The 14,580-nt window shown below is 34.2% G+C and overlaps 2 protein-coding genes and 1 pseudogene across 2 annotated transcripts; all 3 read left to right on the top strand.

Moving 5' to 3' along the window:
* Positions 1–3,838: 3,838 nt before the first annotated feature.
* On the top strand, positions 3,839–6,299 carry LOC17900934 (uncharacterized PKHD-type hydroxylase At1g22950). Its single transcript, XM_023789881.1, has 9 exons — positions 3,839–4,288; positions 4,508–4,555; positions 4,634–4,810; positions 4,896–5,046; positions 5,148–5,237; positions 5,427–5,551; positions 5,658–5,776; positions 5,852–5,963; positions 6,049–6,299. Exons 1-9 carry the CDS (start codon positions 3,992–3,994, stop codon positions 6,076–6,078), a joined length of 1,149 nt encoding a protein of 382 aa, XP_023645649.1. The 5' UTR covers positions 3,839–3,991; the 3' UTR covers positions 6,079–6,299.
* Positions 6,300–6,704: 405 nt separating this feature from the next.
* On the top strand, positions 6,705–9,427 carry LOC17899015 (uncharacterized PKHD-type hydroxylase At1g22950). The gene is made up of 10 exons (XM_023789880.1): positions 6,705–6,733; positions 6,834–7,134; positions 7,351–7,398; positions 7,476–7,652; positions 7,737–7,887; positions 7,964–8,053; positions 8,257–8,381; positions 8,491–8,609; positions 8,687–8,798; positions 8,888–9,427. The coding sequence occupies exons 2-10, from the start codon at positions 6,847–6,849 to the stop codon at positions 8,966–8,968; spliced, it is 1,191 nt and encodes a 396-aa protein (XP_023645648.1). The 5' UTR covers positions 6,705–6,733; positions 6,834–6,846; the 3' UTR covers positions 8,969–9,427.
* A 296-nt stretch (positions 9,428–9,723) lies between these two features.
* LOC111832440 overlaps positions 9,724–14,580 on the top strand; it is an 11,537-nt pseudogene continuing 6,680 nt past the window's right edge.

Genomic DNA, 14,580 nt, shown 5'->3' with positions numbered 1-14,580 from the left:
TCTACAAAACCGTGGCCACAAAGAAACTTCGTTCACTTTCAATCAGTTTTAATTAAATATATTTTAAAGAAAAATAACAGGAAAATTGAAATCACTTTTTACTAATAAATGTGAAAACAAACGTGAACTATATATCTTTTAGATTTTGAGATATATTCGTAATTTTTATATATCAAGTTGGGTTACTAGAAATGGAATATATGCTTCTATGCAACATCCTTCCTCTATACCAGAGATCAAGAATTTTTGTTTTTTACAATTTGGGTAACTAACTCAATTGGCATGTTTAGTTTATGTCGAAAAGAATAAAAAAATTGGAATGTTTAACATAGGTTCAGAACTATCGAACACAAACTTGGAATTTTGTTGTTAGTAAAATAATAGAAGTCCAATTCGAATAATTTTTTTTGAAGGCAAAAATTAGATATTATTCGGAATTTTAATATGGTGCTTATGTGAACAAGGACCCCGAGTGTCACATTTTGTCAAAGCTAAGATATGATAATAATAAACATAATTAATACTAGTTAAACCCTCTCAATAACCCAAGAGGCATATATATAGATAGATTATTTACCGAACCATTGGATAGTCAAAAAGACACGTCCAATGAATAGAAACGCAACATTGTTTATCTCTACCTCCATTCGTGGGCAGAGAGATAGATAGATGGTATAAACCAAAATTTAAGGTTGTACTTTATAATCCTTGGTGTAATAATCTTGGGACCTAATTAATCTTGGCATGTAGTAATTTTATGCATAAATTCGTAGAAACACCTTTGCGATTCCTTAGTTTTCTCAATGGATATGTCGTCATCATGTTATCAATCTTCTTATCATAAATGTTGGAAATAGACTAATATTTCCAAAAAAAAAAAAAAATAGAATGAAGACATGAGAAAAACAAATATATAAAAAATGTGTGGTTTGCTAAAAATCAAAAGAGTAATAAATCTAATAATAAATATACTATTAATATAAATAATTATTAGCGCGTCGAAGTTGATATGTTGCAATTATTATTATTTTTTTTTGAAAGTGATATGTTGCATAATTGTTAATGCTTTCAATCTGATTGGCACTTATCTGAGTCTTCCCAACATAGCATGTAGTCCATATCCTACAAAAATCGAGATTCCTTCACTAGTCCAAGCAATGAGCTCATTGTAGTCGTAGTCTGAAATAAAAGCCCAAGAGTAAAGATAACATTATCTCCTATACTTTAAAACATTTATATCATATACTGTAAGTAACATAATTATTTTCTCAAATTTGTAACCATTTAAAAGACATTTTTCATAACAATTGTGTTCCAAAATCCGTTGTCTCATGCAACTCTAGATTTATTAGGAACTAATGTTGTTTTAGCACGACAAATTAAAGTATATGTAATAAAAAAGAATATAGTTTGAAATCATGTAAAGAGTGGTGGGAGATTCATGTTTGTTATAATTCATCTTTATCAAATTATTAAATGAATAGAGAGATTTATAATACAGTATCTTTGAATGATTCAAAGCCTGCCACACATTTTGTACAATCCACATTTTTCCACACATTTTCAATCATTTACTCAATAAATACTCGAAACGTGGCACAACGACAAATATAAACAAGTGTAAATCATGAGAAAACATGTAAAAGTTCTCTCTCTTTTTGTCTTTTCTTTTCCATGTGCATGTGCAGCATTGTTTCTAGTATCATTTGAAAAAAAATCAGTTAAGAATGATACGCTCACCACACTCCTTATCACATGAGACATACGATATATTAATAATCCCAAAATCGGGCTGTTACGATTCTTGACAGAAGATGAAGATCAAGAGGCTGTTATGATTCGTTTTGACTGGTTCCTCATGATATAGCTATGCGTATGGTATTGCTTTCTTTTGTAAGTACGACACAGTTTCAACATGTACACTGATCAATCACGTGTTTAGGGTTTCGTTTGAGTTTCATATACTTTTTCTCCTCCAATCAAAACCTAGATGTACAAAAAGCTTTTTGTTTATCTATGTAATTTTCAAGGTAGGAAGCCACAGCACTTAAATCTTGTCTTGATGCTCCAAATTTGCAATAACTACTAGTCCTATACAAACTTTATGTACCCATGAACTACACGCGTCTATGTGTTATTGGTTTTGTGGTATCTGATTTTAACTGAGGTTATAGAGATCACTTCTTGTTATGCGCGTACAAATTTGGCAATTACTCTTTGGATTAATCAATATGTCTCTGATATAATTATATTATATGGACTAGCTAGTTTACCCGTGTCGGTTTTGGTGATGTGCAATGGATTATCGAATATTACATAGTATACAAGAATAAAGCCTTTTCAACCTTATATTAATATATATGGTTCTGAAAATTTTTCTTGGGGTTTGTTGGGTAAGTATAACGTTAGTAATATATATGGTACATGTATATATATGCGGGTCCAAAAAAGAATATTATGGTACATACATAGGTACGTACCTCTCGATGTGTTTTGTGTGTATGTGAAGGATAGTACACATACAGAAATAGTCAATGACTACTTGGTTTGTCGTTCCATTATTGGTTATCGATTTCATTCCTTTTAAATAGAAATGTGGTCTCATTTTTTTTCCTATATATATACTATACACACCAGTCACCACTTTCCATTACACCTTTTACTCTATCTTCAACAGCCTCTGTATACTACTTTCTTTCCTCGTATATATATTCTCTCTCTTTGACATCGGTCTCGCTTTATATATAGTTCAGAGTCCAGACCATGTCGTTGTTGTTGTTGTTGCTGCTGTTGGTAGTGTCGCATGTAAACAAAAACATATAATAGAGGGCTATCAAAACACATGTATGTATAGTGGAGAGGGTGATATAGTGTGGTTGTTGACAGAAGATAGAGAGCACTAAGGATGCTATGCAAACATACACACAAACGCACATATATTTTATTATATGTCCTTCTGATTATACATTTTATACTTAACATCAATGTTTGATAAAAGAGAGAAGAGCTAGATTTGTCGTCTGCATCTCTATTCCTCTGTGCTCTCTATGCTTCTGTCATCACCTTTCTTTCTCTATTTCTCCATCCATTCTCATTAATTACATTTATGTCTATATATATATGGTTATATTGCATTCTCACCTTAGTATACATGCTCATGATAATTGAGTTCTGAATCTTTAATATTCTTTTGTTGGTGTGAGAAAGTGGTTTCTTACTTCCAAGAAACCAAGTTTCTGTTTCTTAAGTTTGCATACTTAATTTTACAGTTATGCTCATGTTAAATTTGGTCATAATTAAGTATGCATATGAATATATGATACAGTTATATCCATGGATCATATACGGTTTTAAACATACATATAAGTAGTTTTTAAGAAATATCATATGAATGTCAGAATGTATATGATTGCATAATAAAGATATACTACTATTTAGTTATATCACTCAAGTCTCAAGTAGAGGTTTTTGCAGTCGTATGTGCTACATGCATATCATAATTAATCAATTGCATAAACATTTAGTTATACGAATATATAAAATTGTGTCAATTTTGTTGGTTTTATTTAGATAAAAATGATTCTATAGGTTTAAATTATTCTATTGATCACCGATAATTTACTGAAAATTATGTCAATTTTGTTGGTTCTTGATCGCGCTATTTACAGGGAAATATCGATATTTTCAAGTGTCCGGTTCCAAACAGATTTGGGCCGTTTATAATGGGCCGTAAAATTTACAGCACAATATCGCGTGTTGGGAACGTGCCGATAACACACGTGCGAGTGGCAGTTTTCTCAAAGAAATAAAAATTCATAACTTCTCAACGGAAACCCAAAAAAATCAGAAATCCCCAAATCGAAAAAGAAGGTAACACTTTGATCATCTCATCTTCAAGAAGAAGACTCTTCGTTTGTATCTTTCGTAATGCGATGTGCGAGGACCTTGATTCTCACTTCAATTTCTCGTTTCTTGAAGCGATTGGCGAGTGATGGCGGTGGACGGTGACGGAACTGACGGAGGTGGAGGTTCTCAACCACCGGGGAACACTGCGGCGGAGGAGGAGGAGGAGGAGACGGAGGTGCGTATCCAGACGCTGAGTCAGTTTCCTAACAACGATCACGTTTCTGATGACTACGAAGATTTGGATTTGGAATATAGCTCACTCGTATTAAAATCGTTAGAGAAGTACTTGCCGATGGAAATGCTCACGGCGGAGAGAATAGTGAAGTACTTATTCATGTCAGATGTTTTGGAGAAGTACATTACTCGCGGAGACCTTACCATGGTAATGGCTCTTTTGCAACTTCTGATTTCTTTTTTCTTTTTCTGTGTGTCGCCGATCTGTGAAATTGAGATTGCTTCTTTAAATTACCAAGTTCTTGAATTAGAGAATGATCTTCAGCTTTCGTATTTTTAACATATAGATTCTGGTTAGGTGATTGATGTAAGCACGTTAGTGTTAATCCAACAGTTTCTCAGAATTCATGTCTATCTAATGCTCCAGGATAAAAATCGCAAGGAATATAGGCAGAAAATAAGATCCAGTTATCAGGTGAGAGAAGTCTTTGCTCTTTGTTTACTTTGTTTTCGTGCTTCATGCCAAAGTTTAAAATGTTTCCTTTTTCTGCAGCCACGTTTCAGGGAGCTGTATACTTTTGATCCCAAGTTGTTTCTGCTTTACTCTTTCCGGTATGCCATCACCGCAAACACAGAGGAAAGCTTCAGACGCATCATTGCTGAACCGTTTCCCGGTGTTTTCGTCTTTCAAATGTTTCAGCCTGACTTCTTTCAGAAATTGATAAAGGAGGTAATAACCTGTCATCTTGCCACTTATTCTCTTCCGTGTTCTTACCTCTTTGTTTTGTTCATTTGGCTGCTTATTGATTAATCAGGTAGAAAATTTCAGATTGTGGACATTTATGAAAAATTTTAAGATCAGGAAACCAACCTGCAAGACTATTTACGGTGTTGTGCTTGACGATTTTGGCCTGGATTTCATGCTTAACAAACTCATGCAGGAATTTATCTTTCCTCTTTGCAAAGGCAAGTCAATATTTGACTTAAAATGCATTCGAACGACTTTTATTGGTTAAGCAGATCTAATAAAATACAGTAACACTAAACTTCACTCTGCTGTTCTGCAGTATTCTTCCCTGACGTGTGTGGAGAAATGTTTGACTCTCACCACGGATATTTTGTTGAATATGGTGAAAATAGGAATGTTGCTGAGTTGGGTGAGTCCCCTTGATTTTCTGCTATTACTTTGCAACAATAATTCTTAAAAACTTCTCACAGAACTATATCATATTTCCTGTGATACTTAAGCTGCTTTGAGAAAACCAGAGTGAAGTCTTTAATAGCTTATAGCAAACATTGATTTGGTTTGCTACTAAATTTTGAGTAATGATCTACTAAATCTGCAGGCTATCAGATAGATGATTCAGAGATAACATTGAATGTTTGTTTGAGTAAACAATTTGAGGGAGGGGAAATATGTTTCCGAGGCACGCGATGCAAAAAACATGCGAAGACAGATGCACATCCAGAGGTATGTTAGTCCTTTTAAGGACCTTTTCTATGTCCTATTACATTCCAATATTCTGTAAATGGCAAATCGATGAGGATTAAAGTAAACAACTGTTTCACTGAAGCAGGAAATCTTTGATTACCGTCAAATACCTGGTCAAGCTATACTTTACCGTGGCTGCCACCGCAATGGTGCCAGAGCGACAACATCCGGTTATCGGACCAATATGTTTCTTTGGTGCAAAAGGTAAATAAACTTGAAGTTTTCCTCAGGATTTCAGATCACAACTGAATCATATTTTCTTTTACTTTTACGTTGCAGCTCTTTGTTTAGGGAGATGCAAACTTATCAGAAGGATTTCTCAGACTCATGCGGCCAATGCTCCCATGAAAAGAAAGAAAAGGAAAGCCAGATTCTTGCTGCCAAAAGAAAGGTTGAAACAAAAGGACGATGATCTTACACAAGTTTTTAAGATGTTTGATCTGAGCATGGTTATGAACCTATGGTCCTTACTGCAGGAGATGATTAGAGTAGAGGGTGAAGCCTAAAGCTTGACGAAATACAACACAGCATATACAATTGGTAATCAATCGGTTAATCCCTGAAGTGTATTTGGTTTGCCGTTTAACTCCTTACTTACAAAACTGAGTATATGTAGAATCATTTAGAGGTAATAATAGGTCTTTGTACTTGAATCTCTTGACTCTGAGATTACTATGTACATGAAACTACCTGTATATAATATAGATCTTGAATCTTCTTGACTGGATATAATTGCACATAATAGAGATATATACTATTTTTCATATCCCTCAAAGTCTCAAAATAGAGGGGTTTTGCAGTGGTATGTGTTACATGCATATCATAATTAATTGCATAAACATAATATTACACGAATATTTGAAATTTTGTAAACTTCGTTGTTTTATTTACAAAAAGGTTATATAAATTTAAATTATTCACTTTACTGGACAACTTCTTCATTTAACCGGGGAAAACCGATAATTTTCAAGTATCCGGTTCGAAACAAATTTGGGCCGTTAATAATGGGCCGTAAATTCACACTACATCACGTGTCCGGAACGTGCCGATAACACACGTGCGACTGGCAGTTTTATATTTTCTCAATTAGAAAATAATAAAAACTCTTAACTTCTCAACGGAAACCCAAAAAAATCAGAAATCCCCAAATCGAAAAAGAAGGTAACACTTTCATCTTCAAGAAGAAGATTCTTCGCTTGAATCTTTCGTAATGCGATGTGCGAAGACCTTGATTCTCACTTCAATTTCTCGTTTCTTAAAGCGATCGGCGAGTGATGGCGGTGGACGGTGACGGAACTGACGGAGGTGGAGGTTCTCAACCACCGGTGAAACCTGCGGCGAAGGAGAAAAAGGAGGTGCCTACCCTGAGGCTGAGTCAGTTTCCCAAAAACGATCACGTTTCTGATGACTACGAAGATCTGGATTTGGAATATAGCTCACTCGTATTAGGATCGTTAGAGAAGTACTTACCGACGGAAATACTCACGGCGGAGAGAATAGTGAAGTACTTATTCATGTCTGATGTTTTGGAGAAGTACATTACTCGCGGAGACCTTACCATGGTGATGGCTCTTTTTCAAGTTCTGTTTTCTTTCTTTCTTTTTTTGTGTCGCCGCTTCTGAAGTTCTTAGTTCTTACGATGGTGATTCTTGTTAGGTTCTTGAAATTACCAAGTTCTTTAATCATAGAATGATCTTTAGCATGTCAATGATGAAAGCATGTTAGTGTTGATACTCACAGTTTCTCAGCATAGTTTAATGTTTTATCTAATGCTCCAGGCTAAAAATCGCAAAGAATATAGGCAAAACATAATATCCAATTATCAGGTGAGAGAAGTCTTTGCTCTTTGTTTACTTTGTTTTCTTGCTTCATGCCAAATTTTAAAAATTTTCCTTTTCTGCAGCCACGTTTCAGAGAGTTGTATAATTTTGATCCCAAGTTGCTTTTGCTTCCCCCTTTCCGGAATGCGATCAGCGAAAACACAGAGGAAAGCATCAGGCGCATCATCTCTGAACCATTTCCTGGTGTTTTCGTCTTTCAAATGTTTCATCCTGCATTCTTTCAGATATTGCTATCAGAGGTAATAACCCGTCATCTTGCCACTTATTCTCTGCCGTGGTCTTACCTCTTTGTTTTGTTCATTTGCTGCTTTTTGATTAATCAGGTAGAAAATTTCAGAATGTGGGCTCTTAGGACAATGTTAAAGATCAAAAGACCAACCAGCAAGAGTATGTACGGTGTTGTGCTTGACGACTTTGGCCTGGATATCATGCTTAACAAACTCAAGGAGGAATTTATCTTTCCTCTATGCAAAGGCAAGTCACTATTTGACTTAAAATGCATTCAAACGACTTTTACTTTAGTACTAAACTTGACTCTGCTGTTCTGCAGTATTATTCCCTGAAGTGTGTGGAGAAATGTTTGACTCTCACCACGGAGTTGTTGTTGAATATGGTGAAAATAGGAGTGTTGCTGAGTTAGGTGAGTCCCCTTGATTTTCTGCAATTACTTTGCAACAATGATTCTGAAAAACTTCTCACAGGATCTTACCATATTTCCTTAAAAATAAACATATCCCGTGATACTGAAGCTGCCTGGAGAAACCCAGAGTTAAGTCTGTAATAGCAAACATAATTTTGGTTTGCTATTAAATTTAAGTAATGTTTTTAAAAAAAAATCTGCAGGTTATCAGATTGATGATTCAGAAATAACATTGAATGTTTGTTTGAGTAAACAATTTGCGGGAGGGGAATTATGTTTCCGAGGCTTACGATGCAAGAAACATGCGAGAGCAGAAGCAAAGCCAGAGGTATGAGAGTCCTTTTGAGGAGCTTTTTCGGTGTCCTATTACATTCCAATATTAAGTAAATGGTGAATCGTTGAGTATTAAAGTAACCAACTGTTTCTCACTGAAGCAGGAAACTTTTGATTACAGTCAAATACCTGGTCAAGCTATACTTTACCGTGGCTGCCACCGCAACGGTGCCAGAGCCACAACATCTGGTTACCGGGCCAATATGATTCTTTGGTGCAGAAAGTAGGCAATCTTGAAACTTATCTCAAGGCTTCAGATCACAATTGAATCACCGATTCTTCTGTTTTTTTCCTTCTCAGCTCTTTGTTTAGAGAGATGGAAACTTATCAGAAGGAATGCTCAGACTGGTGTGGTCAATGTGCCCATGAAACGAAAGAAAAGGAAAGCCAGATTCTTGCTGCCAAAAGAAAGGTTAAAACAAAAAGACGATATTGTGGACAAGTGTATAAGATGTTTGATCTGAACATGGTTATGAACCTATGGCGGAATCCTTATTGCAGGAGATGATTAAAGTAGAGGGTGAAGCCAAAAGATCGACTGATAAGCCGTGGCTTGTCTATGTTAGGCGTTCAAAGAAATGAAGTAGCAGAGCGTGAAGAGAAAAGAAGCGAGGCAGCATAAAGAAAAGTTGAAGGTGAGTATAAGAGAAGAACAGCGAAGCTGAGTTGGCAAAGAAGAGTAGATACATAGATAATACAAGTGAGAGTATAGATGATTGTTGGTGATATAAGGAGTCTGTAAAGAGTTGAGTCGAGTCAGTTAGAGAACTCACAGGTAGAGAGAGGGTCTGGCTCTCGTAAAAAGCAGTAGGAAGTTGTATTCTTTGGTCCTTCTCTTAACATTGACAAAACACAACACATAGCATACAATTGGTAACCAATCGGTTAAGCCCTCAAGTTTATTTGGTTTGCCGTTTGACTCCTTAGAGTATATGTAGAATCATTTGAGGTAAATAGCTCTTTGTATCTTCAATCTTCACATAACTATGTACATGAAATTACCTGTATATATAATATAGATATGCAGATTGTCTTTTTTTCCTTTTTTTCTTTCTGTTTTGTGCTGCTCTTCAGTTATCTATTAATCGTCAGACTTGAGATGACTTAGAGATCAGATGAGTCTCAAGGATCTAGAGGTGTTAACGTCTAATGCAAAACAAATACAGGAAAATAAAGAGATACTCACACTTAACGACAGTACAGAGTATCTCCAACGTTTTCTCCGGGGAAGCTCTGATAAGGAGTTGTAATGAAGAACGTAACACTGATAAGCTATGATGATGTTAAGGCTTATATATAGAGCATTATCAAATTATAGAGAGCAAATTTATCATCATATGATTGATTGGTGTGACTATTTCAAGAACCGGTCATAAGATTGCTATACAAGCCCTAACGAAGTGGCGTTGTGTCCAGATAACAAGCAGGCTTTGTACTGCCATCTTCTTTGTGGTCTTGATTAGGTTGTGAGTGTGGCTGCTACCTTTGCTTCTGTGCTGGTTGGAGCAATCACTTTTCTTGAGAACTACTCCATCCGATCTGGCCATGTTAATTAGTGAATGGATCACCGACTTTAGTTGCAGAGACTCTGTCATTATCATATTTGGGTAACCTCTAAACCTCTACTGGCAGATCTGATCGAAGAAGAACGGCGTTAAAAGTCTTGGAAAGGTATAGTCACACGTCTTTTGACTAACACATAATTCTGATTAAATAGAGTTTTACTCCCCGATTTACGCATCTTCGGAGACAATGTTTGGATAAAGGTGAATCCATTATGCAAACCACAAGTTGTATGTATTCAACACTTTTTATGCTCACGATTCCCTATTTTGAGTTTTTACTTGCTGATGAAGTAAACAATAATGGTGAAATTCTTGATCTTGTGGATGTTAAAGTTTGGTAGCTATTACGAGCCATTGGTCACAAATTATTCCGGTGAGTATATATATAGATACGTAAGCTAGTATGTAGATTTTTAATTCTCAAATCTAAATAACTATTTCATCTCCATCAATGTTGTTATGGTTCTAAGCAACAACGTAGAGACAACAACTGAAGAAGACATTTTTAAGGCGATGAATCATGCGGGGTCTTGTTACTTATGCATTTTCATTTCTTACATATACTCTTTATTATTGCCATATTGCATTATCATCTTTGTACATGCTGATCTGCATGCATATGCTTGCCACTCAATCCATAGACATTTGAAATATACACCAATTTAATGGTTTGATTTGAAAGTTGAAACCAATAAACTGGTCTTTATAGTGTACTAGTTTAGGTTATCTTTATTTAAAATTAAATTAATATTAAATTTATTATAACTTATAAAAAATAATTTCCAATCTTTTTTTTGAAAAAAATAAGAGAAAATTATTTTCAAATAAACGTGTATATATGTATATATATATATATCTTAAAATACGGTATTAAACGTTAATTATAAAAATATAGTAATGTCAAACGACAATCACCAAAACATTTGGGAGCTATTTGGGAGCTATTCACCATTATTCATAATATTGCTAAAATATATAGAAAAATCTTAATTTAGCAATTATCCTCTAAAACATGATTATACCATTTTGTAAAAAATGTTATTTCTTAACTGTTAATTTTTCAAAAAATCATTCTCAAACTATGAAAACTAACTAATATTATTTAATATGATGGTAAAATTCTTGCAAATTAACATCAATCTAAAATATGATGTTAAATACAAATATAGTCATTTGTAAATAAGTTCATATAAACAACGCAAATAAACATAAAGATTCTAAAATAAATTATAGCATCGTTGATGAAAACATTAAAAAATCTTTCAAATACGAATTATAAAAAACTACGTATTTTTAAAAAATATTTTAAAATTACTATATTACGAATTATATTGAAATTTTGTTATCTTTAATTTAAGCTAAAAATATTATTTTCGAAAATTGTTTATTCACCCTTATGTTTTAGACAGTGAAATGGCTCAATGACATAATACATTCATACAATAATTAAAAATTTTAAAAATATAACATGTTATAAAATAAAAATCATGATTAAAAATATTTATTTAGTTAAACTCAAAATGTAAATTATTTGTACAATGTAAATCCTAATTTTCCTTTATGAACGCAAACTATAAATAACCTTGTTTAATTGTAAAATCTAAATCTCACTCCTCTTTTATAAACCCAAACCGATAAATAATCTCGTTTAATTATAAAATCTAAACTATAATGCACATTTATAAACTCAAACCAACATATAACCCTTATAACTGTAAAACCTACAACTGGCAAAACCAAAAATTAGATAAATAGTTAAAAGAGAATTTTTGAGAAATACCCCTTTCGGTGTACATCTTTTTAAAAATACACCAATTTTCTATTCATTTTTAAAAATACCTCTTTCAAATATGAAAAATTGTAAACTTTTATATAGTTTATAAGGTACATCTAGATCATCATTACTACTGGGAGACTCAATAGAAATATTTTTAAAGTTTTAAAAGGTTCTAAAGGGCATTTATAAGACTTTTATAATGTTTTTATAAGGTTTACAAAGTTTTATATGGTTTTAAAATATTTTTTAAAAGGTTTTTAAAAGGTATTTATACGGTATTTATGAATTGTAGATATAAATTTACACACATATAAATATAATTTGTGTCTATATATTTATAGCTTAGACATAATTTATTGATAAATATCAATTTTCTTTTTTTACTTTTTTACTTATAAATACCTTTTAAAAACCTTATAAACCTTTTAAAAACCATTTAAAAACCTTATAAAACTTGTAAAAACGATTTAAAACCTTTTAAAAAATTATAAAATATTTGTATCAGATTTGCAAGTAGTAGTTATTATATAGAAGTACCTTATAAACCATATAAAACTTTATAATTTTTCATATTTAAACAGGGATATTTTTGAAAATGGATAAATAAAAGGGGTATTTTTGAAAAGGGGTACACCAAAAGGGGTATTTCTCAAAAATCTCTTTAATTTTTTATAATTATTTTATTTATTTTATTTTTTAATATTTTTCAAAAAATTCTTTTTTTTTTTATCTTTTTTTTTCCAACCACACATTAATTAATCTATTTTTTATCTTAATATTAAAAAATTAGATATAACATGTTGCGATATCTTATGTTTTACTTGACACTTATCAGGATCACGTGAGTTAGTAAATTTAAAAACCAAGTTTCGACATATAATCTTGTTTAATTAAACAATAATTTTAATTTACAAAGATAAAACCATAATTCTCTTTTATCATTTATATACCCAAACCAACAAATAACTTGTTTTAATTGTAAAATTAAAGTTTAAACCTTAATCCTCTTCTGTAAACAGAAACCGACATATATTCTTGTTAATTAAAGTTTAAACCTTAATCCTCTTCTGTAAACAAAAACCGACATATATTCTTGTTAATTATAAATTTTAAATCCCTATCTTATTAATAAACCAAATTGACATAGCTGAAATTAGGTTATTTGTTTAAATTTATTAATAATTTTTAATATATAACTCTTTATAATATATGTTTTATATATTTCCTTTTTCGATAGGGTTAATAATATTCCTATTTTATCTAAATATTAACAAAATTAGAATCAACACGTGTCAACATCTTAACGTTAAAGTAGAGGGTGAAAGGATACGCTGGGATTTTCTTGAGGACACTTTACGAGCTGCGGGCTTTGATGAGCAATGGGTTAACTGGATTTTATAGTGTGTTCGGGGACCCTCAATGACTATCTTGTGGAATGGGGAGAAAACGGAAACTTTTAAACCAATGCGTGGCCTCCGGCAAGGTGATCCGTTGTCGCCGTATTTGTTTGTCCTTTGTATCGAGCGATTGTGCCAAATGATTGATAGCTCTATTGCGAACAAGGACTGGAAGCCGATCCGCTTGTCACAGGGAGGACCTAAGTTATCCCATGTTTGTTTCGCGGATGACTTGATTCTGTTTGGTGAAGCTTCGGTATCTCAGGTTCGGGTCATGCGAGGGGTGCTAGAAAAGTTTTGTCTCGCGTCGGGACAAAAAGTGAGCCTAGAAAAGTCTAAAGTTTTCTTCTCCAACAATGTCTCTAGAGAGTTGGCTCGATTGATTAGTGATGCAAGTGGCATTAAGGCGACAGTGGATTTGGGGAAGTATTTGGGAATGCCCGTTCTACAAAAGAGGATAAACAAAGACACCTTTGGAGAGGTTTTGGGGAGGGTCTCCTCTCGGCTGGCAGGGTGGCGAGGTCAGTTTCTGAGTTTTGCAGGGAGGTTAACTCTAACTAAATCGGTCTTGTCGTCAATCCCGGTTCACACAATGAGCTCTATTGCCCTTCCAAAGTCAGTGTTAGATGGGCTAGATAAGATCTCTAAAGCGTTTTTATGGGGTAGCACTGCCGAAAAGAAGAAACAACACCTTGTAGCTTGGGATCGGGTGTGTATTCCTCGCAGTGAAGGGGGCCTAGGTATACGGAAAGCTCACGCTATGAATACGGCTCTTCTTGCTAAGGTGAGCTGGCGTGTTATGCAAGATCATACAAGTCTATGGGCACGAGTCCTTCGGAGTAAGTATCGAGTGGGTGAGATTCACGATCAAAGCTGGATGCAAGCCAAGCGGCCATGTTCTTCTACTTGGAGAAGTGTGTGTATTGGCCGGGATGAAATCGTGTTAAGAGGCCAGAGATGGATGATTGGAGACGGGGCTACTATCTCTTTTTGGAAAGACAAATGGCTTTCGCATAGCCCATTATTAGACCGGGTCACTACGCCTTTACCAAACGGTTTAGTTGATGTACGGGTGAAGGATATGTGGCGTAATGGACAAGGTTGGATTCTAGAGCATGTTTTACCTTATGTCCCGCCTGAGACCAGCCTAGAGTTAGCCGCAATGGTGGTTGATAACATTACGGGTGCAAAGGATAGATTGGCATGGGGAGAAACAGCGGATGGTCAGTTCACGGTTGCTTCCGCCTACTCGCTCTTGACCAAAGACCATGCTTCTCGCCCAAATATGTCCAGGTTTTTTGATCGGATTTGGAAGGTATTGGCTCCGGAGAGGGTTCGCACTTTTCTTTGGATGGTGGCTCTCCAGGTTATTATGACGAATGTGGAGAGGTTTAGACGCCACCTAGGAGACTCGAGTGTTTGCCAGGTTTGTAAAGGAGGTGAGGAGACCATCAT

This window comes from Capsella rubella, unplaced genomic scaffold, assembly GCF_000375325.1.
Source record: "Capsella rubella cultivar Monte Gargano unplaced genomic scaffold, Caprub1_0 scaffold_1, whole genome shotgun sequence".
Taxonomy (NCBI): domain Eukaryota; kingdom Viridiplantae; phylum Streptophyta; class Magnoliopsida; order Brassicales; family Brassicaceae; genus Capsella; species Capsella rubella.
Note: the sequence above shows the minus strand (reverse complement) of the source record. Positions and strands in the feature narration are given on the sequence as shown.